The sequence below is a fragment of the Mus caroli genome, unplaced genomic scaffold (assembly GCF_978045245.1).
Source record: "Mus caroli unplaced genomic scaffold, Mus_caroli_1 scaffold_16, whole genome shotgun sequence".
Classification (NCBI taxonomy): Eukaryota; Metazoa; Chordata; class Mammalia; order Rodentia; family Muridae; genus Mus; species Mus caroli.
Window position 1 is genome coordinate 29,040,029 of NW_028227271.1, and position 25,754 is coordinate 29,065,782.

General features: G+C 48.7%; 1 protein-coding gene and 1 pseudogene across 2 annotated transcripts; one reads left to right on the plus strand and one right to left on the minus strand.

Moving 5' to 3' along the window:
* The first annotated feature begins 4,053 nt into the window (after positions 1 to 4,053).
* On the plus strand, positions 4,054 to 4,433 carry LOC110311000 (small nuclear ribonucleoprotein G pseudogene; annotated as a pseudogene).
* Positions 4,434 to 20,901: 16,468 nt separating this feature from the next.
* LOC110310327 (lymphocyte antigen 6E) lies at positions 20,902 to 24,806 on the minus strand. 2 transcript variants are annotated; one of them, XM_021183172.3, is made up of 4 exons: positions 24,528 to 24,806; positions 22,353 to 22,452; positions 21,843 to 21,962; positions 20,902 to 21,738 (listed from the first exon to the last, which is right to left on the minus strand). In XM_021183172.3, the coding sequence occupies exons 2-4, from the start codon at positions 22,420 to 22,422 to the stop codon at positions 21,518 to 21,520; spliced, it is 411 nt and encodes a 136-aa protein (XP_021038831.1). In that variant the 5' UTR covers positions 22,423 to 22,452; positions 24,528 to 24,806; the 3' UTR covers positions 20,902 to 21,517. The 2 variants fall into 2 exon arrangements, with proteins under 2 accessions (XP_021038831.1, XP_021038828.1); XM_021183169.3 differs by having other exon boundaries at positions 22,353 to 22,455; positions 24,528 to 24,673.
* Positions 24,807 to 25,754: the final 948 nt, after the last annotated feature.

Below are 25,754 nucleotides of genomic sequence, written 5' to 3' on the forward strand. Positions count from 1 at the left end.
GTTAGGCTGGCCTCTAACTCAGAAATCCACCTGCTTCTGCCTCCCAAGTGCTGGGATTAAAGGCATGTGCCACCACTGCCTGGCCAGCCTGATATTTAAATATGCCTTAATCAACTCAATGACTGGGCCACTTCAATCCTCCACATGGCTAGCACACTCTCCCCTCTGATATTTCTTAATTATTACTTACTAAAACCTATACTCCATCCTGGCCACCCCAGACCCAGGCCTGCCACCCTCCTGGGCCATGATCCCTGACTCTTACATGTTGGCAGTCTCTCTGCTCTATACTTCTCATGCCTGGACCTTCTCCTAACCCAGCATGTTGGTTGTTTTCCATTCTCCATCCTCTGTCCTTTCCTGGGAACCCTCTGTCTCCCTGCACAGCCATTGGCCACGGACAGCTTTACCAATCAAAGCCAACAGGAGGCAGGAACCCTCAATGCAGATTCATGTGTAATTTTGGGAACCCAAATAGCATAATGCAAACATTAAACCAAATCCACAACAATCAGGTACTGATGTTTGTGGGTTTTAGGCTTAAAATTTCTGTAATTCTGCTTCAGCGGGGAGGAGGGAGGGGTCGGCATATCATACTCTAGCTCCCAAGTCTATTCAAACAGTAGTGGCTTGGTTACAATAAGTTTGTGTTTTCTGTATTGACTTGGTGTTTGGGTTGTGTTGGATCTAAGCAGACCCTGTAAGATCATCTTGGTGGCTCTCAAGTTACATAGCAAAGTTTTGCTAAGAAACCTTTTCTTTCTCTCTCTCTCTCTCTCTCTCTCTCTCTCTCTCTCTCTCTCTCTCTCTCTCTCTCCCTCTCTCCCTCTCTCCCTCTCTCTCTTTAAATTAAAAGGGTTTTGTTTGTTTTAAATATTTGTTTATTTTTATGTATCTGAGTACACTGTAGCTGTACAGATAGTTGTGAGCCATCATGTAGTTGTTGGGAATTGAACTCAGGACCTCTGCTTAGCCCCGCTTGCTCTAACCCAAAGACACACCAGAAGAGGGTGTCGGATCTCATTATGGATGGTTGTGCGCCACCATGTGGTTGCTGGGATTTAACCTCAGAACCTCCAGAAGACAGAAGAACAGTCAGTGCTCTTAACGGCCGAGCCATCTCTTCGGCCCAACCTTTTCTTTCTTATGTTGTGCCAGGAAGCACTCGTGAACCCCAAAAGACCTCCAAGGAGCTGTTTCCAATGTAGTCACACTAGGGTCTCTTTATTTCAAACTTGAGTTTGGGCTTACTCACCGCCAGCCCCACTGGACAGCTTGGTGAAGCAGCCCTGAGCTCTCATCGGGACAAGGTTTAATAGGAAATGGAAGTAAGTGAGGAGGGTCCAACCGGGCAAGCATCTAACTGAATGTCTACTGTAAGCTGACAGGAGGATGCTCTGAAGCAAGACTGTATACAATAACGAATGTCTAAAAGTACATCTGAAACAATCAGTCTAATCTTTAATTAACTGTTGTTTGGGAGTAGCTAGGGAATAACTCTGGCCAAGGACAAGCCGTGGGGTTTTTCCTGGTACTTAAGAGCAGCTTGGGTGCAGCTTCTGGCCAAGTTCTTGGGCTTCCCCTAACCTCCTTTTTTTCTTTTAAGATAGAGGCTGATTCCAAGGTGAAATAGTTTTGGCCTCTCACTTTGACCTTTTTGAGACATAAGAATAGAAGATAACTCTGGGTGGGATTATACCTTTGTAAGATAAAACTAGGAGCCACTTGCGTTACACACAGGGGTCTTTTATACAAATGAAATTTCTGGCAAGAGTCCTGGACAACCGCAGGTTTTCAGTAGGAAAGGAAGAATGGGCATAAACTAATGTCTACTGTGTTGGAATATTTTAAAGAAAGGCTTACTTTGATTTCGTGTGTATGAATGTTTGTCTGCTTGTATGCATATGTACCATGAGCATGTGTGCCTGAGGAGGCCAGAACTGGAACTGGAGTTACAGATAATTATTTGTAAACTGCCGTGTGTGTGCTGGGAGCTGAACCCAGGTCCTCTGCAAGAGCAGCCAGCGCCTTTAACCCCTGAGAGGCTTCAGCCATACTCCTGAGTTAGGGGTTCCTTTCTCTCCTCAGGTCCCCATAATTGACTTTATCTTTTTAATCCTGCCTCATCTGGAGTAAGTTAGTACTGTCATGACTCAAGGCAACAAGCTAGTCCGCATATTATGACTTCAGATCTCACATTCACCCTTGTCCTCATTTGGGAGTAGGTTCTGATCTTTGTCATAAAGATATTGATGGACTAGTGCTGTTGTCCCTCAAATCCAAGGTCTAGTTTCTGGACTAGGATAGATAAACTTGGTTGTCAACTTGACTACATCTGTAATCAACTAAAACCCAAACAGCTAGGGATGCCTCTGAGGGATTTTCTCAATTGGATCATTTGAGGTGTGTCAGGAGTCATCACAGGACAAGCTAATAACTAGCAGGTGATCTTCCTGAAATGACTTTGCTTTAAATTATATCTACAACAAATCTCCGACACGCAAAGAAAGCCCAGGAGAAAATCATTTTAGGAAAGATTCCTATTAATATGCTTTTCTTGTTATTATTAAACATATATAACAGTCACTAGGTATTAGCCCACCCCTTTTGAGCAGATCTCTGTAGATCTACAAAGATATACTGTCTTGTAGTGATGCCTATGGACAAATAGATGACTTCTTAATTCTAAATGATGATCTTATAAGAATTCCTAAAATTATATTGGTGATTATTAAGCTCTTTTATAGTGGGACTGCTATTAGATCCTTTTCTGATATGTCAAAACTGCAATGAGAACTCTGTCAGTCTCCCATGTGTTACCAGTTAATTACCTCTTAAGTAGTGACCAAAGTTTCCACTATTCAGAGCACATTCCAAGAGGCTGTAAAACAATTAACCGAAGGTTATAAAAAAGGAACTAACATCGACAGAAGATAAATATTGACTGGGGGGAAGGGGCTGGAGAGATGGCTCAGTGTTTAAGAGCACTGATTGCTCTTCCAGAGGTCCTGAGTTCAATTCCCAGCAACCACATGGTAATCGGATCTGATGCCCTCTTCTGGTGTGTCTGAAGACAGCAACAGTGTAATCATATAAATAAAATAAATAAATCTTTTAAAAATATATTGACTGGGCTTATCTATATAAACTTCACTAGTAACTTTGTTGTGGTTTTTAACTTTCAGTGAACCTGGGGAGCTGCGATAGGTGATAGATGTTTCCTCCTAATGGATAGGCATGCAAACATTCTCTGTTGTAAACTTCTTTTTCGATTTATGATTTGATTTTGTGTAAACTTTTGATGAACTTTTTGCCACGTGGTCATGTATTCTGAAAGATGTTTGAAGTGCTGAGGGCAAGGAGAAGAGAAGAACTGAGCTGAAGAGAACTTTTTTAGGACAGAACACTTCTTAGACAACAAGGAGAAGCAGGAAGAATTTTTCCCTTGCCCTGCTTAGGATCTTGCCGGGTTTTCCCCTTTTCTTAGATAGCCTTTATAGGAAACTCTTAACAACTTAGTAACAAATGCTACAAAGTGTTCCTTTTCCTTCCTGCAACTTCTGACTAGCAGACGGAAAGTTAGAGCCATTCAGTTCCTGAGGGGATAGAACAAAAGCCACATTACTTAAACACACACGCGCGCACGAGCACACACACACACACACACACTGTCAGTCTACAGGTGTCAATTACCTAAGTCAGCAGCTTTTTTTTAACCCTCAGAAAAGAGCAAGAAAATTTTAGAACTTTCAGAAGTTATCGAATTTCAGTATAGTTAGAGAGTTAGAACGGCCAGAGACCCTCAGACTTTAAAGCCACACCAGAGTCCTACTCTGTGCCCCATCTCTTCACTCTCCAGGCCGGGAAGCTCCAGGCAGAGCTAGGAAGATCCACTCTAAATCTGGGCCACACCTCCTGGTGGCAGCCTATAGGACACGGAAGACGGAAGCTCTTTCTTTTTGCCTGTTTACCCTCACTCTCGATGGCACATTCATCTACCCGATTGCTGATGCACTAATTTGCTGGTGTTACAACCTACTTCTTGGATCACTCCTTCGCCGTTGTTCTGAGCCTGCAGAGGAGTCGCCATGAGCAAAGCCCACCCTCCCAAACTGAAGAAGCTTATGGACAAGAAGTTATCATTGAAGTTAAACGGTGGCAGGCATGTCCAAGGAATACTGCGGGGCTTTGATCCCTTTATGAACCTTGTGATTGATGAGTGTGTGGAGATGGCAACCAGTGGGCAGCAGAACAACATTGGCATGGTGGTCATCCGAGGAAACAGCATCATCATGTTAGAAGCCTTGGAAAGAGTCTGACCTGTGCTCAGCAAGCAGTGTCCACATTCCTCCCCAAAGACCTGTTTGATTGTGTTGTAGAATTAGGTCGTGTACATTTTCATATGGAACTTTTTACTAAATAAACTTTTGTGATACTCAAAAAAAAAAAAAAAAGAAAAAAGAAAAAAAGAACCTACTTCTTTAGGATTCCAAAGTACACAGGAGACCAACTGAGACATCTAGTCTCATGAAAAGCTACCCAATTGTTGGCCTTTCCACTGGGAAACAACCATTACTGGGCTAGCCAAAGCATAGCCTGCAGGCCACTCTAATAAATTCCATATGTGTGTTCATCCTATCAGTTCTGTTCCTCTGGGGAAGTCCGACAAACAAATACACTGCATCTTGGAGCAGGGCCAGAGACAGTTGATGTTGTAGGGTACTCACCAGAGAAGACAACTCAGCCATTGGTTTAAGCAAATAGAAAGTCTTTATTAGCCAGCTGGTAGCTACACGGGGTGTTCAGGACAGCAGTGTAGAGCTCAACCTTTCTCAGGGTAAGCTTTTAAGCATTAAAAACCATGGTCTGGATCAACACCCTTCAGTTAACAAGAACAATTAGCCAGAAGCAGAACTACAGAAAATGAAAATCAAGTTAGGACGCTTAGAGACTTTCTCTGAACTATTATGGACTTTGATAGATTAGGTCTTTGTTTTAGTTTTGGCGAATGCTACTGTCTATATGCTGAGTTTTATAGCCTGAACAGTACTTAATCATGGGGGTCAGTCATGATATGGTCTGGGGCCTACTAAGGTCTGGTGCCCTGTCACAGTTAACCTGAGCAAGTCCTGCTGTCATCTGTCTCAGGGCATTCTGATACCACTGTAAAAAAGTTCACTCTTTGTGGAGAGCAATTGCCATTATAAGATGGCGCTGGCCTCCGCTGTGCCTGACTAGTAAACAAGCCTTGTACGCAGGTGCGAGAGTGAACTCACGCCTAGTCATGGCCCATCTCGGGGTGTAGTAATGGGGTGATGGGCGAGCAACGAATCAGGAGCTGACACGCCATGGCTGAGGGCTATATAAGCAACGCCATTTTCCGGGGTCGGGGTCTTCCCTCCTGAAGAAGCAATAAAGCTTTTGCTGCAGAAGATTCCGGTTGTCTGAGTGTGTTCTTGCCGGTGAGAACGATAGCTCGGGACAACTCTTAGTAACTCAGACTCTCAGAAGTGTGACTCCCTAGTGAGCTATGCCTGCCTTGCTCAGATAGCCAATCCTGAGAGGAAACAGTCCTCACCCCTTAGCAAGATCAGGAGGTGTCTACCCAGATCCTAGCTCCACATGTGTCTATCCCTAGAAGATCGATACAACCAAGGCACTGAGACATTCAAATACCACCCAATTGCTTGGATGGAGCCCTGTACCTAGCAAAATCAGCACCATGGAATGCCCCTGCACTGTGTCTCTTCACCATTCAGCATATGGAAGCTGTGTCAGTGTCTCTAATACAACCTTTAACTTCCACCTTTTTGTCTTGGTGAATTCTTTCTGGGACAGTGCGTCACCAGCCTGTCAGTTCCATTCCTGTCATATCGGAGAAAAGCATACATCTCTGTTCCCTGCCCATCTCATCCAAGGTTCTCAAGTAGAAGGCACTGCTTGGAGAGCTGCTATGTATTCTCCTCCTAATCCTGGAATGCCCAGTTCTCATGACCACAAAGCAGGAACTCACTCCCCAGGCCAGAGCCTGTATCCAGCAGGACTTGAAGTATAGCTTCAGGGCTCTATCCTCTTGCCACAAGTGCTTCCCATCTGCCCAGCAACTTGGACCAAGCTTGTCCCTGAAGGACAGGTACAAGAGTGGGCTAGAAGGACACAGGCTGAGCACGGACACTGGTCAATGAGACAGGAGTAGCCAGGACCAAAGAGGGCCTAGGAATCCTCTACCCCAACTCCTCCCAGATCCTCCCCACCTCCTGTTATACCCGAGTCCTGTGGGAAACCCAGGAGAGCTCAAGAAGTGCAGAGTCTGCTACAAGTGGGCATGAAAGTCTTTTTATTGAAAATGAGTCAGACTCAGATCGCAAGCCTACCCACGGTGCAGGTTGAAGTGCGACCCTGAATCCAGAAAGCATTGTGTTTATATACAGCACAGTTAGGAATTCTTTGAATACTAGGTGGACACAGCAAGCCATAATTTTAACACGATACCACTTGCTCAGGCGGAATTTCGTGGCTGAGAGGGGGATTCTCCTGACCTTAAGGGTTATCTTAACAGCGCTATCAGAGGCCAGTTTTGTGAGTATCTATGACCCCTGATCACCTCTTTTCTATGATTCAAACATGGGACCTTTATCTTCTTTGAGTTTGTTATTTCTTTCTCAAGGTCCCCAGGACAGGCGGCGGCCACACCTGGAGAGTTCAGCCATTTATCAGAGAAAGTGCTAGTTTTGGGCGACACAGAGTAGAGGAAGGCTGTCTCAAGCTAGCATTTGTGGCTTCTCAGGGTATTTTCGTTAGGGGGGCTTTATGGGCAGTGCCATTCTAACACCAGACTGGGGTCCCTGAGAGTGGTCAGGAAGGAGGAGGGAGCCCTGTGTTTGCCACAGCAGCGCAGAAGCCAGCTGCCTGCATAACTGTGCTTGCCACTGACAAGAGGAAGAATGGGAGCTTCTGCACACAACACTGCAGTCTCTTTGGTCAGGCTCCCAAGAAACAAAACAATTAACCTCAGAGAGTTAGCATCAGTAATTCAGGGGCTACAACACTCCCTAAACACCCAACTATATGTTCCCTCTCTCCCTCCCCCTCCCTCCCCCTCCCCCTCTCCCTCTCCTTTTTTTCGAGACAGGGTTTCTCTGTATAGCCCTGGCTGTTCTGGAACTCACTCTGTAGACCAGGCTGGTCTCAAACTCGGAAATCTGCCTGCCTCTGCCTCCCAAGTGCTGGGCTTAAAGGTGTGTGCCACCACTGCCTGGCTTCTTTCTCTCTCTTAAATGAGCAAAACAATAACAAAACTGACACACAAATACCCCCATGAAAACACACACACACAAAAAAAGAGAAATCAAAATAAACAAGCAAAAGACCAATATGAAAACTACGAGCCAACAAAGTGGAATGAGATGACAAGCCACAAGAACGCCACCAAGTTTGGTGTCGGCTAACTATTCCTGGGCACAGGACCTACCCTGATGTGTAGCTGACAAACCCAGTGAGATTCCATTGGAGAAAACATGTCCCCTTTTCCATCTGTTATCAATAGCAGATAGTTTCTTGGCTAGGGGTGGGAGCCCATGTCTACTTTCCTTCCTCAGTGCTGGGGCCTCATCTGATCAATACCTTATGTATGCTGTGACAGTCTCTATGAGTTCATGTGTATCAGTTCTTCCTTGGATTCATCCATCCCCTCTGGCTCCTACAATCTTTCCACATACATATCTAAGTCTTGGAGGCAGGGGTAGGGTGGGGTGGGGTGGCTTTGATGGAGACATCCCATTTATGACTGAGTGCTCCAAAGTCTCTCACTCTCCGCACACTGCCCAGTTGTGGATATCCCTGTGTTAGTTCCCATCTACTGCAAGAAAAAGTTTCCCTGATGAGAGCTGAGTCAGACACTAATCCATGGATATAGCAGTAAGACATTAGGGATCATTTTATTGCTAAATTCCTTCAGCAGAAGAATAGTATGGGTTTCCTAAGGAGGCAGGTAAAAGTTAGAATTTACTGGGTTTTCACCCAGTGGTGGAGTTCAGCATCCATCAGGAGGACAGGGCATCATCAATGGCCTCTATGACTGTGTGTCTCTGTGGTACCACCTTCCTCATCAGATCCAGGGTTGGGGTGAGGCTGACAACAGGAGGATGCAGCAGGGCACTAGTCTTTACATGGTGGCACACGCCTTTAATCCCAGCACTCGGGAGGCAGAGGCAGGCGGATTTCTGAGTTCGAGACCAGCCTGGTCTACAAAGTGAGTTCCAGGACAGCCAGAGCTATACAGAGAAACCCTGTCTCGAAACCCCCCCCCCAAAAAAAAGAAGTTTAAAAAAAAATAAAAAATAAAAAGAACAGAAGAGATCTGACCACCAACAGCTTATCCCTCTCCGTGTCTCCGTGTCTCACCCCAATTTCTATCATCAGTCCTTCAAAAAGCCCTCAGACCAGCAGCCCAGTGGTAGCCCCATTCCTGGGAGCACCTTTTGCTTTTTGGAGCTCTGCCCTCAGTCTCATAAGCTCTCGCTTATGAATTTACAATAATCATGTCCCTAAAACTCTGCTGCCTGTGAATTTCCCTATTTAACTTCAGAGTTGAGAACTTGAATGCTACTGGCTTTGATGGCCTCTGAGTTCCCTAGGATCCTAGCTGAGAGAAAAAGTGTTGGCTCCGGACCACCAAGACCAAGTTCTCAGCACAAAGAAGTTGTATTTGCCCCAGAAGGAGAGAAGGCAGGGATAAGAGACAAAGGCAGGAGACAAGGGATGAAGGGGAAGGGGCAAGGAGGAGGGATAAGGGGCAAGGGAGACGGGTAAGAGGCATTTGTCTTGGGGGACGAAGGTGTGTGTCTGGATAGAGAGAAGACAGGTGAGGCCCATGGGCAGATGGGAAACCTTATATTAGCATGAGCTGTTTAATTTTAATTGGCTAATTAGGTGAGCCAAAGGGGTCTTTTGATTGCTGGACCTTGGTAGTCAGCCTCAGGAGGAGGAAGTGGCCAAATAAGGGAATAGACCTTGGTAGCTAGCTTTAGGAATGAAATCTAACAGATTTTAGCAAGGCAAAGGGAATTGGGGAGAAGCATAAGGCCTGCCAGAGCCATGTCTGCCATGCTCGAGCTAGCCAGAATCCCTTCACTAGCCTCTGAAGCTAAGTTCACCAAGAGCTGACAAAAAAAAGCTCTGTCAAAATCAAAGACACCCCAAATTTTCCTCTATCACCCCATCCTATCAGTTCTGATCAAGAAGTAGGGTTGCCCTGGAGGAGGGCTCCAAGATGAAGTTTCTGACAGCTTTATTTTACCAAAGTCCAGTCTCCCAACCCAACCTCCACCCCAGAGAACAGCGTATTAAAGAAGGGACTTCCTTGACATTCCTTGGCACTTCTGAAGGACTGCCCCTCTCGTGAACCCTGTCCTCTAACCCCAAGTCTCTGAAGACTGTTGACCAGGCCCTAATGGACAAGGGTACCAATGAAAAGGGAACGCTGTTGTGCGGATAGATGTGGTGTAGGAAAACAGCTATGGAGATTCCAACTCCTGGACAGGTTTGCCCAGATGTCTAAGTAGGGAGGACAGAGGCTCCAGTGGGGGCCAGGAGTTCCAGCCAGAACTCAGCACCTGACTGTGAGGTGGGGCCTGACCCCTCTATATGGACCAGGAGTTTTCCCTGGGATACCTTCCAACCTCCCAGCTGTGCGATTTCCAGCCCCCAGCCTCCACCCTCAGAGGGGAGTGGTCTGGGAATGTCATAGAGATGCCATATACACTTCATCCCAGGCCTGGACAGAGGCCAGAGAGCCCTAAGTGGCTCTATTACAGCCCCTGCTCCTTTCACTTCCTCTCCCTCTGAAGGTCCCCATAGTCCCCCTCCCTCCTCTAAACTTCAGGAAATCGAAACTCAAATTCTTCGCCTCTCCTCCTCTTCCCAAAAGTCAGGAAACCGAAAGCTAGCTCCAGACCACCTCTACCAATTTACTTTCTCTTCTCTCTCCCAGGTATCTTACAGCCTGTCTGAAGCCTGTGGTGCCCTGCCCATGGTGAGTCCTAAGTAGGACCCAGAATCTGAGTAGGAAAGTGGAGTGGGAGTTCTGCCGAGTGAAAGCTCCCTTTGTAGTAGCTCCGGCTCACCAAATACTCAAGTCAGACTAAATTTTCCCTGGAGCGCTCAATGCCCATATTACCCCAAGCGCCCCTGGAAACTCCTATGGGTTGGACGGGAAGGGTCGGGTATCCTCCTCTCGCCCCCAGGGAGGGACAGTGTTGTTAGTGAGTAATAGCTCTCAGTGTGTGCTTGCAATATGGGGAGAAAGTCTGATTTCATTGACTTGAAAGCTGAAATGCGCTCGGACTGCTATGACAGCTTCTGCCACTAGGGGCTCGTGCCAAGCCTGGAGTTTGAAAGCACAACCCTCCTGGGATAGGGTTAGTCGGCTTCTTTAGCTTCTTTGGCTTCTTTAGCTTCTTCGTGCAAGCTGTGCCTGCTGGTGAATTAAAGGGACAAGGGTGGCCTCAGCTGATTAGAGAAGAGAGTATGGGTGGCATATCCAGCTCCCGTGCTAACCATCAGCTTAAAGTCATTAGATGAAAATGAGAATACAGCCACAGACCAAAACTGAGTGTCCCCTGCCCTAGAGCAGACTCCCTTCAGCCCTCACCCATAGGGCCTTTCCACCTGCTGGGCAGATGACTAAGGATCTTGGTGTAATAATTCCATCTTCCATTGATGAGTCTGCGGTTCCATCTTTTTTTTTTTTTTTTTTTTGGTTTTTCGAGACAGGGTTTCTCTGTATAGCTCTGGCTGTCCTGGAACTCACTTTGTAGACCAGGCTGGCCTCGAACTCTGCCTCCTGAGTGCTGGGATTAAAGGCGTGCGCCACCACGCCCGGCTCTGCGGTTCCATCTTATGGCTTGGGTGTTGGAACATCTCTCGTGGAGGAGAAATACATGGGCGTTAGGCTACGTTCCTTCCTCACAGTTGCCATCCAGGGCGTCGGGGTACCGGGCTCCTGGGACACCAACACATCACTCAGGGGAGGTGAAACCTAGTCTAAGATAGGGGTCTCAACCAATGTTTCTCCAGGTGAGAAATGGCAGGGGCTAGGACAGTGGCTGTGGTTCTCAAACTCCTGGGCACCCTGACGCCGCCGAGAACTACGACATTTTGAATGGGTTTCCCATACTTCTGTGTATCCCAAGGCCGCTGAGGACTGCAAGGAGTTGGGGGAACAAGGGCCGAGGGCCTGTGATGAGGGGGTGTGGGGGCTTCGACTTAGCTCAGGGTAAGTGCCAGGAGTTTGCAGGGGCCTTCTGCCAGAGACTTAGGTGCAGCTCTGTATGACAAAGGCCTCACCCCATGGCGGTCCTTGATGAAGGAGATAGCCCTTGCTTGTCCAAACTGTTTATTCATGGCACATGAAGACGCATGTGATTTAATCAGGGTGAACCAGAGATTAAATACCTTCTGCAGGAAGGGATGCTTAGGAAGAAATGCTCATTAGCTAAACACTCCGAGCCCCTAGATATCACATTAGCATAGAGACCTCTAGGCTCTATGCTATGTGACCAGTTGTCATGGTCCTCTTAGTGGGGTGTCATGGTCCTGTACTCTAGGACAGGAATCTGGTCGGAAGCTAGTCTGAACTGCGGCTGTTCTCAATTATGAGTTTTATCAGGGTTCTAAACTTTGCTACAACCTTGTCAGATCTTCTGTCTGGTAGCCCTATACCAACCCTAGGGGTTGCTGGAATAGTACCACACCCTGATTGGTGGTGCACCCAGAATTCTACATGAGGTGGATGTACTCTTTAATCTGATTTAAAATGGCAGGAACAGAGCCCTACAAATTTTAGGAAAAGAACCTGACATTCTTGTCACCCCTTCTCCCTCTCCGATATTCAATGGCTAATCAAACATCACTCCTGCCATGCTATCAGCTTAATAAGAGACCCAGGACAAATTGATAACCATTACCTCAATGAAAAATGGGTCTCTGTCTTCCCTCTGTTGTGATGGCTGTCCCCCCAAAGCCTGTAGTTGGAACCCCTCAATATTTACCTATGGAGGAAAGAGGGGAACTGCAGCAATAATATACTACTTCCCCCAAGGATGAACCCCCTCTTCTCCAATTCAGAGAGCTGCCCCACAACTCCCCCCAATATAGAGGGTTATATGCTATCTTTCTAGCCCTAAAGGGACCCCTTAACCACTTCTCAGACAGTGTATACGCTGTCAATTTGCTCCCTGGATGTCAAGATCCTTTGTCAAACTAGACACCAAACCACACCCCTACTCATATAGGTCTCCACCCTCCTACAGGAAAGAGCCTCCCCAATCTACATCCAACATGTAAGATCTCACAGTTACCTGAGGGAAATGAACTCACTGACCAAACCGCCTCAACAGAAACACTCATACTGGAAGCAGACCAATTAAAGTCGTACATACGCACAAAGATAGATAGGTTTCATGCCCGCTTCCCCCACATCCCTCTTGCTTAACTTCAAAGGATAATAAAAGCATATTCCTTTTGTGCATCCCTCATCACCACCACAGCTGTACAAACAATGGGCACCAATCCCTAAGGCCTCAGGTACAATGGCTTATGGCAAATCAATGTCACCCATATTCCCCAATTCGGTAAACAAAAATTGTTTTTGTCACTGTAGATACATTCTCGAATTTTATATGGGCTACAGCCCAAACAAGTGAAAACTCAAAAATGTTCATTCACCATATGCTGTTAACCTTTGCCATCATGGGCATTCCTCAACAGATAAAAAAACTAATAATGGCCCTGTCTTCACTGGTTCTCAGTTCAAATCTTTCTGCGTACAATGGGAAACTGCCCACAATATGGGGATTCCCCACAACCCTCAGGGCCAAGGGATAGTAGAAAGAATACATCAAATCCTAAAAGCTCAACTTCTAAAACAAAAGCCAACCACCTACCCCCATGTACAATTAACAATAGTTATGGGGCTGGTGAGATGGCTCAGTGGGTAAGAGCACCCGACTGCTCTTCCGGAGGTCCGAAGTTCAAATCCCAGCAACCACATGGTGGCTCACAACCACCCGTAATGAGATCTGATGCCCTCTTCTGGTACAATAAATAAATAAATAAATCTTTAAAAAAAAAAAACAATAGTTATGACTACACCAAACATATTTAACATCTACAAACACTCTAAACATTCTCCTATTTCCCTCCATTGGCACACACCAAACTTAACCACCCCCACCCCCACCCCCATCTTAGTACGATGTCATGATCATTTGGATGGGATTTGGAAAGGACCAGACTCTCTCCATACAACTGGGAAGGATTCCATTTGTGTTTTCCCACAGTATCAGCCTATGCCTATCTGGGTTCCTGCCAGAAATGTCCAACACCAACCAAGAAGATAGCCTGCCTCTTACTGGCAGATCAAGGACAGAGGAGGTGGAGGAGGAGGCAGAGGAGATGCCATGCCCAAAAGAACAAGATCTCCTGGAAAGACATTCATGACCTGGTGACTGCTGCCCAGGCCATGTGCCTTACACAACCTCCCTTCTCTGTAGCTATCCTTCAGCCATGGAGAACTGGGTCTACTTGAAAAGGAGGCTAGAAATGAAAAAGGATAGGGTGCAAGAGAAGGATGAAGCCAAGACAAAGTTTCTGATCAAGGCTCAAAATTTAATATTCAACTCTGCGTTTATATAGGGAAAATCCACAGACCCCATCCTTTGTTTCAGTTGGATTAAGTTGCAGAGCAAGCTCAGCGGGCAATCTGTTCCTGTAAGAAATTGCAAATGGGCTAGATGGAAGATTCCACCTGGGTCTTTAAGGTCCAACTGTGGCAAGCACTTAAGGTCTATTTAGCCTACTCAAGGCTAGGGGAAGGGGACACCTCTCCTTTGTCATTCTTTATACTAACTCCGCTAATGTCCAGCCTCTCTCTAGCCTTCCCAACACTTACCATCAAGAGATTCTTCTCTAGGGAGACCTACAACAGACACACACTCAAAAATCATAGGAACCCAGAATGCCCACTTGAAGCATGTTGGACCAGGACTGAGATCTCCCTACACCCAGATGGCATCTCCACTCTACACAGCCCTTTCCTCTGCTTTCCTTACTGAAACACAGATGAACGTCTCCAGGAGGTATTGGAGCTGCAGAGTGGAAACCAACCAGCCACAGTGGCACCATGCTCACCAACCTAAAACTCATTTTCAGCTTTCCATCAGCCATCTGTGGGATGAATGTTGTCGAACAGGAGTCATGGGTAAACTCTACCATAATGGCTATGCCAAATACCCCATAGCCAACTTACATGTCTCTCGTGAACTCCCCCCTCCCACCTCCAAATCAATCTTTATGCATGTTAATATTCTTCAACGGAAAAATCAGTCTCAGAAGGAACTCCAAGCTACCCATTCCTGGCTAAGTAAATCCAATATACAGCTGACCTCCTTCCTTTAACGACCCACCCCAACTCCTCCCCAAAACTCCTCTTTTTTCTGTGCTTCTCTCTCCTGACCGCTATTAGCAGCTGTTCCCATAAAACCCATAGACCCTTACCCACAAGGAAAGCACAGGACATTCCTGTCTTCAACCTAAAGGTGGGGCATTTCTTCCCCCTTTTGCTTTGTAGGACCCTCCTCAAAAACCCCATCTTATATGTGCCTGTTACAACACCATCACCAAATCAACATGCATCAACCCCCTGCACTTCTCTGGTGCAAGGGCACTACAGGCTCCTGCATTAAAGCTGCCCCCTACCCCGCCCCTTTTCAAGGCTCCTGCAACTCCTATAATAATTGTTTCCCTGATTTATCTCTATGAACCTGAAGAACTTGCCTTGCAGATGGGAGGAAGTCAGAGACAGACAGACAGACAGACAGACACACACACACACACACACACACACACACACACAGAGAGAGAGAGAGAGAGAGAGAGAGAGAGAGAGAGAGAGAGAGAGAGAGAGAGAGAGAGAGATCTTCATCCCTCTGCTTGCTGCACTGGGTTTCCTTGTCTCATTAGGCATGACAGGAGCTGGTAGAGCAGCCCTGGTCCAAACACAGCATCTGGCCATCGACTTCCAGACCAAACTTGAACAGGCAATGACCTCCACTGCAGACACGCTTGAGTCCCTTCAATGCCAGATAACCTCCTTGGCAGGAGTTGGTCTCCAAAACTGGAGGGCATTGGGCTTACTACCTGCTGAACTGGGGGGAACTTGTGTTTTGCTAGAAGAGGAATGTTGCTTCTATGTCAGTGAATCTGGGCTGGTAGAACAAGATCTGCAAATGCCCAAAGAGCTCCAGGGGGATCTCTGGGCATGCTATGCTCCCAACACCCCTGCCCCATGGCTCTCTAACCCCTTGGTAGCTTGGCTTCTGCTCCTCCTTGGCCCTGTATGAGCTTGGAGCCTTGCTTCTCTTGGCACCCTGTCTCATCCAATTTCTAAAACAGCAGATTAGTAGCATTGCAAAAATAACTACCAATCAGGTTTTGGTTCAATACCAAACTGTCCCCAACACAGGAGACAGTCACTCCAATGACACCTCTCCTTTATAAAAAGGAAAAGGAGGAGTTGTGGGGGCAGTGGGCCATGCCACCGGATAGAAGAGCTGGTAAGGTTGTAGCAAGTTCAGAACTTCCATAAAACTCATCATTGAGAATGGCAGGAGTTCAAACTAGCTCCCAACCAGATTCCTGTCCTGGAGCACGTGACCGAGACACCCCACTAGGAGGACCATGACAATCAGTCATATACAGACAACACCTGAAGTCCTTCCCCATGCAGATAGAGCATCCCAAACCGAGCCAATAGGAAGCACCTACCCACCCCATCCCAAAATGTTTATAAGGTCCTAGTCCACAAGGAATAAAGTGCCTGGGTGATTTTCACCAAAGATTGTGGGAGGATGCCTGCTTTATTGAGCTGTAACACGTCATGGAAGAGATTTTCCTCCTGAAGCTTTCTTTGCTGGACCTAGATCCCCAGATCCCCAACAAGTGGTGTGCGGTGTGCGTGCACATGACCACAGCCACTTCCTACTCAGTGGCCCCGACTTGCGCTCCTAGCTGCTCTCTGCTTCTCGCCACTGCCACCACCTCAGGGGCAGCCTGTCTTACTCTGGCTTCCCCTTGGAGAGCTGTAGCACTTTGGTCATTCTGGTTATGCCCTGTGAGACCATTCACTCCTGCCGGCTGGGCTAAGGATTCCCCCTAGCTATGCCCCGGTACACAGACCAGCATTCCATCTTCTAAATTTCTCCAGAGGTCTGGGCTGTAGCCGTGGTCCTCAGAGTTCTGAGTATGTCCAGAGGTCCACCAGCAATCAGGCAGCCTTTCCTAATGGGACTGTGTGCCAGTCAGCCAGCCACCTGAGGCCTAAAAGCTGCCTGGGGTGCTCCAGTTGACATGAAACATGTTGAAGGAAAGGGCTTGTCAGAATGGGAAGAGAGAGAGAGAGGGTCCTAGGGCCTCTGGAAGCTGAGGTGCTGTGGCCATGAGGCCTGATGAAGCAGGCTAAGGACCCTGAGAGTTCATTGCTGGGGCAGATGTGTATAGGGGGTGGACCAGACTGAGAAGGAAAGCAAGAAGATCGAAAGGACAACTTAATTTAATTAAAGATCGAAAGGAAGACTTGACTGGACTGGCAAATCAGTCCTTTGGAACCTGCCTACCTGGGAGACATTTATCTGTGTTCCTCTCTTGGGCTAGCAGATTACTGAAATAAAGGATCTCCAGAAACTGGAATTTCCTCAGATACTTCCTGCTGGAAGAGCCAAAGGCTGGGGACACAGGGAGAAGAACATGTCCCCTGGAGAAAGATTTATAACTTGTGAAACACTGTAGACTTGAGAACTGAGACTGTGGTGGTGGTGGTGGGGCACACCTTAGTTGGACTGCCTCACTCTTGCCATCGGTCTCCTGTTTAAACCTTACCCCCAATGTTAAGGCCCTAAGGATGGGTTTTATGAGGTCTAGTCACTGGATCTTAGTCTCTCTTGCCAATGTGGTTGCATTGGCTCTTTTCTGCAGCTGGGTTGCCAAACTCGGCTTGTCCAGGCACTTGCTGCAATCTTTTTGTTTTTTTGGTTTTTTGTTTTTCGAGACAGGGTTTCTCCATATAGCCCTGACTGTCCTGGAACTCACTTTGTAGACCAGGCTGGCCTCTAACTCAGAAATCCACCTGCCTCTGCCTCCCAAGTGCTGGGATTAAAGGCATGCCCCACCACGCCAGGCACTGCAATCTTAACATCTTTAAAGTTAGGCATAGTGGTCAGAGAAACAGCCACAGCGTCAGGGAAAGCAAGCTTGAGCACCCACAGGTCTCCAAAATAAGAGATCATCGGAAAGGGAAGAAAGGAGTTAAAGAAAAGTGGGTCAGGGTGTGTGCTGGATAGTCTTACGTCAACGTGACACATGCTAAGTCATCCATGAAGAGGAAACCTCAATTAAGAAAATGCCTTCCTACGTTCACGCTGTAGGCAAGCCCCGAAGAGCATTTTCTTGCTGATTGACGGGGGAAGGCCCAGGCTATTGCAGGTGGGGCCATCCCTGGGCAGGCGGTAGGTCGTGGGTGCTTTAAGAAAGCAGGCTGAGCCAGGCAGTGGTGGTGCACGCCTTTAATCCCAGCACTTGGGAGGCAGAGGCAGGTGAATTTCTGAGTTCGAGGCCAGCATGGTCTACCGAGTGACTTCCAGGACAGCCAGGGCTATACAGAGAAACCCTGTCTCAAAAAAAAGAAGGAGGAGGAGGAGGAGGAGGAGAGAGAGAGAGAGAGAGAGAGAGAGAGAGAGGGAGAGGGAGAGGGAGAGGGAGAGGGAGAGGGAGAGGGAGAGAGAGAGAGAGAGAGAGAGAGAGAGAGAGAGAGAGAGAGAGAGAGAAAGCAAGCAAACAAGCAAGCAGGCTGAACAAGCCATGAGGGGCAAGCCAGTAAGCAGCACTCCTCCATGGCCTCTGCATCAGCTCCTGCCTCCAGGTTCCTGCCTCACCTGACTTCCTTCAGTGATGCACTATGATGTGGAAGTATAAGTCAATTAAGCCCTCTCTTCCCCATCTTGCTTTTGGTGATGGTCTTTCATCACAGCAACGGTAACCCTAACCAAAACAATGCATAGAATGTTTGGTACTGGAAGTGTAAATGTAATACAGAGCTTCACGGCTTCCATTTCAAATGCCAGTTCTAACTGTATGTAAGTTCATTACGTCGTCTAGACTTTGGGTCTGGTTAATGTTTGGTGTATCGTGGTTTTGTTTGAAAGCTTTAAAAAAAGATTTTAATTTTATGTGTCTAAGTGGTTTGCCTGTCTGTCTGTCTGTCTGTCTGTCTGTCTGTCTGTCTGTCTATCACATGCATGCAGTGCCCCTAGAGGACAGAAGAGGATGGGAATCCCTATAAACTGGCATTACAGACAGTTGTGAGCCACCATGTGGGTGCAGGACATGGAACCTGGGTCCTCTGGGAGAGCAGCCAGTGCTCTTAACTGCTGAGCCATCTTTCCAGCCCCTGATCTGCAAGCTTCTTTAAATAATAAAGTTTATTAAAATAAAAATAAGATTTAATTTTTTAAAGTAGTAAAGAAACAAACAAACAAAAAAAAAAAAAACCCCACCTCTTGCATTAGTAGACTCTAGACTCCTATGTCTCAGAACAAAAGATTGGAACCAGATGGTTAGAATTAAAGATAGAGAGTGGGCTACTGAGCTGAGGACAGAGCCCCCAAAGCATCCACCATGAAGTATAGACCCCTTTACGAGACCTTTACATCGCCCCTGCTTTTTGTACTTTGGTACACAGTGGGCTTTTCCTGCATATGCTCTGTTTATTAGAGGGAGCCCTAGTAGGGAAGTTTCTCTCATCTTTTGCTTTGATCTTGCCTGAGGATACTCAGTTGGTTGGATGATGCTCAGGTGGAGAGGGGTCCACCTGAGGTTGCAGTCCTTAATCACTAGTCTGTCACTGGAGCCCTCGGGACAGAAGGGAGGTAGCTAAGCACTTGCTGGTTGGGGCAGGCTAGCAGGATCAGACTGGGGAAGCCCTGGTCACTGATCACTAACTAGCAGCAATCATAGGAAAGCTGGCCAGGGTCTGGAGGTAGAATGGGCCCAGAACAAATCAGAGACATATTGGATCATGTGGGATTGGATCTAGCATTCGAATCTAGCATGGGTGAGGCTGGTGGCTCCAAATCTGGACAGCCTTCTTAGAGGTGCAGTGTGCACCCTTCCCTCCCCATTCACCCCTCCTCCCTCTTTCCACACCCTTTCTGCCTCCAAGCTTCATGAAATTGAAACTTAACTCTGGGATACTTTCGATTCTGCTTTTCGGGAAGTGAAACTTAGTCCCTGGCCCCTCCCTCCCCTGCTTCCAGTTCTCCCTCCTCTTTCCAATCCTCACCCTCACTTCTCCTAAGGTCATTCCTGGAACTCAAACCCCTTCTGCCCATTCTTCTCCTGGGAGGAATCAGAGCAGACCACTCACTGTCCCAGTTTTTAGCCTTGAAACGATCACGCCCTCCAGACTAGAGCAGAGGGTCCCAGATTATGTGTGGCCTCAACTCTTGAGCCTGTGACACCACCCCATCACAAGACAGAAGCTAAATCAAGATAGGGAGAAAACCAGAGCTTGTGACGTGTCCCTGTCACTGCTGGTGCCCTTCTGGTTCGCATGTCCCGGGAGTCTAACCCAGGTGTCTTCCCTCACACTGCTTTTGGTGGTTAGACCTGCTGGAACCACAAACAAGCCAGTCTCTAGACACCTTACTTAGATCTGTCCTGAACATCCCAGTGGATACTGTCTACACTGAGGCAGACCAAGCTCCTTGCAGATTTGACTCCCACTTTTCTCCATGCCCCTTTCAATCGTCTAGGAACAAAGCATCCTTCCTGAGTCTCAGGTGCTTTCCCGGTGACATTTCCCCCAAAGTTTGTCCTTTTCAGGTAGCTGAGCTACCTGGTATGAGGCTAATTCCTTCCTGTACCCTCAGGCTAGAAGTCATGGGAACCCTGGTCTTGAGAATCATGGCACAAAGCCAATGCCTACATAGATTTTAGAAATTCACCCTGAGGCCCTGTGTTGTCCCTGTGTCTGACCCCCACTGGGCAGTATTCCTCAGACACGGATATCACCACAGCCAGGATCTGTGTGGATCTTATCCCATTATGGTTATCGCCCGACAGCCCAGAAGCTTGGGAACAGCTTAGAAATAGCTTCCTTAGGCACCCAGACTCAAGAGCTTCTCTATCAGTCAGTGTCCACAATACTCACAGCACTGAACCCCAGGAAGCCAGGGGTAGTAGCATCTGCCTGTAACGCTAGTAACTAAGGTTCAACTGGTGGTGCATGCCTTTAATTCCAGCACTCAGGAGGATTGCTCTGGGTTTGGGGCAGCTAGTCTTAAAATAGTGAGACTGTCTTAAAATACCAGAAAGCAAAGCCAAGCCAGTTATAGGGTGGACAAGTATCACTTGCCTGGGCCAGACTCCCATGGCTTAGACTACAGGGTAGTTTATGAAGGACAAATGGCAACAGCAGGCCTCTGAAGTCTCTGGTGCAGACAAAGTTTGGGAATGTGTGACCAGCCTGATGGGCCTGCCTTTATGGGTAGCTGTACTTCTCAGCTTTCAGCCTGAGACAACACACTTTCAGGCTCTCTCTGCCTTTGCTCTGTCTCTTTTCTCTCAGGCCTGTCTCACTAAATGGGCCTAGATTCCTGGGATTTGCTATGCACCAGGCTGGCCTTCCAGAGACCTCTGCTTCTGCTATGATGGCATCATAGGAATGTATCACTGTATCGGGGTTGGTCTTTCAGGATCGCTTAAGCAGAGCTGTGGGCCTGCAGGATCCCCAGGTCCCTTTGGACCGGAGGGGGAAGACAGGTTAAGGACAACCAGGACATAGCAGGAAAAGGTGTGAACAGTTTATTTGAGGCACTAGAATAGCAGCAGGAAGCCAGTGTGGGCAGAGGGCAGGATGGGACTCAACTGCATTGGGTGGTGAGAGCCTTCATCTGGAGGGGTGGCAGCCCTCCATGGGCAGCCTCCTGAACAGAGTACAAGGTGGGTACAGTGATACCAGGGGGAGGGGTTTTGGTGGCGACACAGGCCTTCTTCTGTAGAATCTTTTCAGGTCTTCTTTGCCCACCCCAGAATCCAAGTGGCTTCATTTACACAGGGATACACTGAGCACACAGATGTACATCTATTTGGGTTAGACATCCTTGTCAGTGTGTCCACAAGATTCGGCGCTGACTCTGGTACTCTTGAGACTCCAAGGAGATCTTCACCCCTTCGCTGGTTCCCCAAGGGAGGTTATAGGATTGGCTCTGGAAGCAAGGGTAGCTAGTACCATTTCAACAGAGCAGGTATGGGTGAGTTTGGTACTTAGCCCTGACGTTGAGAGAGTGTGGAGGGGGAACTAGACACACCCAGGAGGAGCTGAAGGTTCCTAGGGTCCCCTGGGACCTAAAAGGAGCTGGGCTTTTCCTGAGCCGGGGGGATATGGAGAACACATGGGGGAAGGTCAGGGGCTCAGCTGCAGCAGAGCCAGCAAGCTAAGCAGGAGTCCAAGGCCCAGTAGTGGGATACTGGCACGAAGTCCGAGGCCAGCTGCGCTGAAATTGCAGAAGGAGCTTTGGCAGCAGTAGCTGTTCACGGACGCCACACCAAGATTGACATTGATATTTTCACGGGGGCAGGTCGGGGAGCAGCCCTTGTTCAGGGTATAGCCAAGGTTGACATTCCCTGCATGGAAAGTGAGGATGAGGGGACAGACAGACAGGGTAGCAGGAAATGGGGAAAGCCCTGCAGGTCCCTGGCCCTGGCTAGGGAAACAGCCAGCTACTCACCAAAGCCCGCAGAGGCAGATAACGTGATACAGTAATGGTCTGTGTCCTGGCATGAAACTGGCCACAGGCAGTTTATATTGTTCTTCTGATCAGTGCATGAGAAGCACATCAGGGAATGAACTGCAAAAGGGACAATGCTGTAGGTGACACCTGCCTATTGCCTGGGGAAGCCTTCCAGGGTAAGGTGACTTTCCAGTGGGCCCTTGATCCCCAACCCGCTGACAAGAAGCAACGGCATGCTCAGCCCTGGGTCAGGGATAAAAGCCAGCCAACGACAACTGACTTCAGACTTTGGTACTGGAGTGGCTGAAGTCAACACAAGGTGACAAAGGTGTAGCTGGGCCAGCACAGCAGCAGGGGAACTAGGTCACTTGGCTAGAGAGTAGGAGGCGGGAAGGCCAGACGTTCCTAGGAGGGCTGGCTCAGGAGGAGCCCTGGGCATCTCCTCAGGAGAAAGAATGATAGATCAGGAGGAGGACCGGGCTGCAGGGTTTTCTCCGAGCTCCATACCTTGCTCCACGCCCAGAAGGGCTGCCAACAGCACAGGCAGGAAGACTCTCATGTTGGAAGTGGCAGACATCTGCTGAAGGTTCACAAGCCAAAAAGAAGCCTACTGTGAGAAAGGCAGTTGGTTAAAAGATAGGCTACGCCACCACCACTCGGGATCCTGGCATAGATACCAGCAGACCCTGGGCCTGGTCCACTCTACACCTCCCCAGTATGCCTTATGTCCCCTTTGTAGATGGTTCCAGCATTCAGGCCCCAGACAGGAGAGCAGTATTGACTCCCTGCTGCCCTGGGGGTAGCCATTAAGACAACTTAAGTTAAGGCCCAATTGCTTATCTAGTGTCTACCTGGCCCCTGCACCAATCAGACGGACAATTTGTACAGCCTTAAGCTAGTCTCGTGCTACACTAACACTTACCTCACAGTCCAAGCCATTCATCTGAGAGCCTCTCCCCACTTTCTGAAACCTGTAGGAGTTGGAATTCTCCTTTGCTCCACGTGCTGTTAATCAAATCTCTACCTCAGAATTCCTGGCCTCCTCCTGCTGCTATTGTAGCCAATTATTAAAAGAACTTTTACCTGAAATCTCCCGTGGCACCTACAAATCTTTCTCCAAGTTCATCTAATGGTACCTTTCAGTTAATACCCCTTCCCAAACTCGGGGGCTCCATAGACCAAGTAAAGGGGAACCAAGAACTCTCAGATATGGAAGTAGACGGTTAAGTGGTTGTCCTGGGGTTCAGACAGTGGTCAAATAAATGAGCATGCATGAACCGGAAACCTTCCCTGAGCCCTGGGAACCAAATACAGCCCCACCCCTACCCCCTCTCTCTTGTGGCAGAGACATGGGCTGGAGGCCTCTGGGCTTCACTAGTTCCTTTCTGTACAAAGTAGAGGCTCGGGACCCATTTCCAAAAGAAGACACCTCCACTACACTGCCTGCTCGCTGGGGACATTGACACCTGTAGCAGTCAGCACACTAGCCAGCCAGGTGGCTATGGGACTTTTCTGGGCCCTTTGGGCAGAAGTCTTTGGCATAAGGTAGAGGAGATGACCAGCTTGCTTGGTTTCAATATCCTATTTTGAATACCACTGGCCTCTTGGGGAGGAAGATGACTGGTGCCATCTGTTGAGTGGGAGAGGGGCGTCCCAGAGACAAAGGTGGCTTACAGTTCTCCTAGAGGAACGGGGGTATAGGGGAGGTGAAGTTTTGGTATCTTCCAGGACTGGTCTTAGGTCTCTTCTATCCTGAGACTTGCTGACATCTTGTAGTGGGTAGCCAAAGCTCCAGGTGGCCAAGTTCAGTGCCAAGCCCAGCTGGGCCTGTCCTCATTTCTGTTTTTTTTTTGTTTTTTGTTTTTTGTTTTTGTTTTGTTTTTTTTCGTTACACAGTGGGATTTAGGAACGATGGAGCCCTGAGCTGTCTGCTAGGAAGCTCTGGCATGCACGGCCACAAACAAGTCATTGAGACATCCCATCGTCCACCGGAGAGCTAGCGAAGGAACTGGTGAAGTGGTTGGAAACGAGTCCAATGTTTTGTCTGTCCACACAGCAATCATCTGCAGGCAACGGGGCTAGGGCCCTGGGGACCTGGGGACCACCTCCACAAACTCAAAGGGCTCATCCGCGGAAGCCAGGTGTCTATTGGCAAGCGGCCAGCAGAGGAAGGTTGTTCAGGTTACCCCCGCTAGCCAGGGACCCTACTTAATCACCAGAACCTCAGCATTGATATGCAAAATCCTGGTTAAGACAAAGAGCTCCCCGCTCCTCACTCTGGGGAGGGTCCAGCCTCCGTGCAACCAATATAACTGGTCAGACCCTACCCCTACCCCCACACCCCAGCCTCCTGCTCTAGTTTACGAGGGTGTATCCCCTTCTGGAGATCCCAAGCAGACAAGTGGAGTCGAGACAGGGGTACCCAGTGAAGGCTCAGCAGGGCCCTTTGCCTCTCCAAAAACGTGCAGGAAGGACTGGGGTGGGGGTAGGGAGATGGCAGGAACAGAGCACGCTGCAGAGGGCCTCGCATGCTCCAACCACTCTGCACCCGGGAGCAGAGCACCAGGACCCCAGATCCTACACGCAGCGGTCAAGGCCGCCCGCTCTCTCCCAGTGCTTCCCCGCCGTGGCCAGGCCCTCGCGTGACGAGTGAACACCTGAGGTCGGGCTCAGCAGACTCACCTCCCGGTGAAGCGGCCCCGAAGATAATACCGAAACCTTAGGTCCTGGAGGATCACCAAAGGCTGAATGCACCCAAGCAGGCGGAGCGGAGCGCAGATGGCGGAGGCGGGCTGCAGGCGGGGCGTTTCATGGGCTGTGGGCGGGTCTCTGGCTGGTGGGGAGGACGACCCTGGCTGCTGGCCTCTGGCAACTCCGGCTGTGCCCTTGGTTTCGCTGCACAACTGCTCCTCTGAGACTCCGACCGGGGTCCCAAGCTATGCGCCCACGGCGGCGGTCCCCGGTGGTACCCAGAAGCCTGGCTGAGACCGCCCTAAGTGCCCACCGCACACAATGTGGCATCAGAGCGCTGGCGTGGCTTCTGGTGTAGCATGTCTACCTTACCTTTCAGGACAGACCTAGGGAGGGTGGAAAGGCCAGGGCTTCTGGCAATCCACGACACTAAGACCTGTGCGCAGGCTTAGCTTGCTTCCGGGAGGAGTGAGGGGACAGACTGCATCCTGAAACGCTCATGGGAATCTCTGCTGCTGTAAGGCTGAGGAAGTCCTGGACCAAGGATGCCTAATCACCGGCCCTTCAGGTTGTCAGGTCCCTCTGGGCTGAGCCCGTCTGGGCCATCCCTCTTTTGGGATGAGGCGGCAGGACAGAAATTCCTGGAAGGAGGTCATTGCAGCACTGGTTTGAACAGATCTGTTTCTCACTTCCCACTTCCTCTAGGTGCCGGGCTGCCTCCTACACTCCGCTTCGTGAGTATGAACAGAGGATCCAGCCCAGTCATCCCGTTTTGGTTCTCATCTTAAGTGCTGAAGCCCCAGTTTTTACAAGGAAATCTCCGACCCTTCTGCTTTTACCTAATCGTCCTCCAGTATTCTATTCCTACCGCTCAGGAAGTGCTTCCACACCTAACAAATATTAACGACTACCTGCTGAGTGTTATCCCTGTAGCAGAACCATGGGACCCACGTCCTGCTTCTGGATGATTCTTCCGGGGGAGATCAGGGCAGCAGGCTCCCTTTGCCTGGCAGTCCTGTTTGTTCCCTCTTCTTCCCTTCCCTCCTCACCCCCATCATCCTCCAGCACAGCCCTACTCAGGGGATTGTGGGCTGCTGAGTCTCCTCCACCTGCTTTTCTGAGAGTCACACTTCCATTCTTGGTCTCACATGTGGAAATAGGAGCTTTGCACCTGATCTTCCTCACAGTCTAAGGAGTTGATGGTGGTGACAGAGGCTG

What these genes read in the sequence shown, in the direction of transcription:
- LOC110310327 (XM_021183172.3), bottom strand. Translation starts at nt 22,422, where the DNA reads ATGTCTGCCACTTCCAACATGAGAGTCTTCCTGCCTGTGCTGTTGGCA. An exon ending in CCTTCTGGGCGTGGAGCAAG is followed by an intron (nt 21,963 to 22,352) that starts GTATGGAGCTCG and finishes TCCCTTTTGCAG; the next exon opens with TTCATTCCCTGATGTGCTTC. An exon ending in ATCTGCCTCTGCGGGCTTTG is followed by an intron (nt 21,739 to 21,842) that starts GTGAGTAGCTGG and finishes CTTTCCATGCAG; the next exon opens with GGAATGTCAACCTTGGCTAT.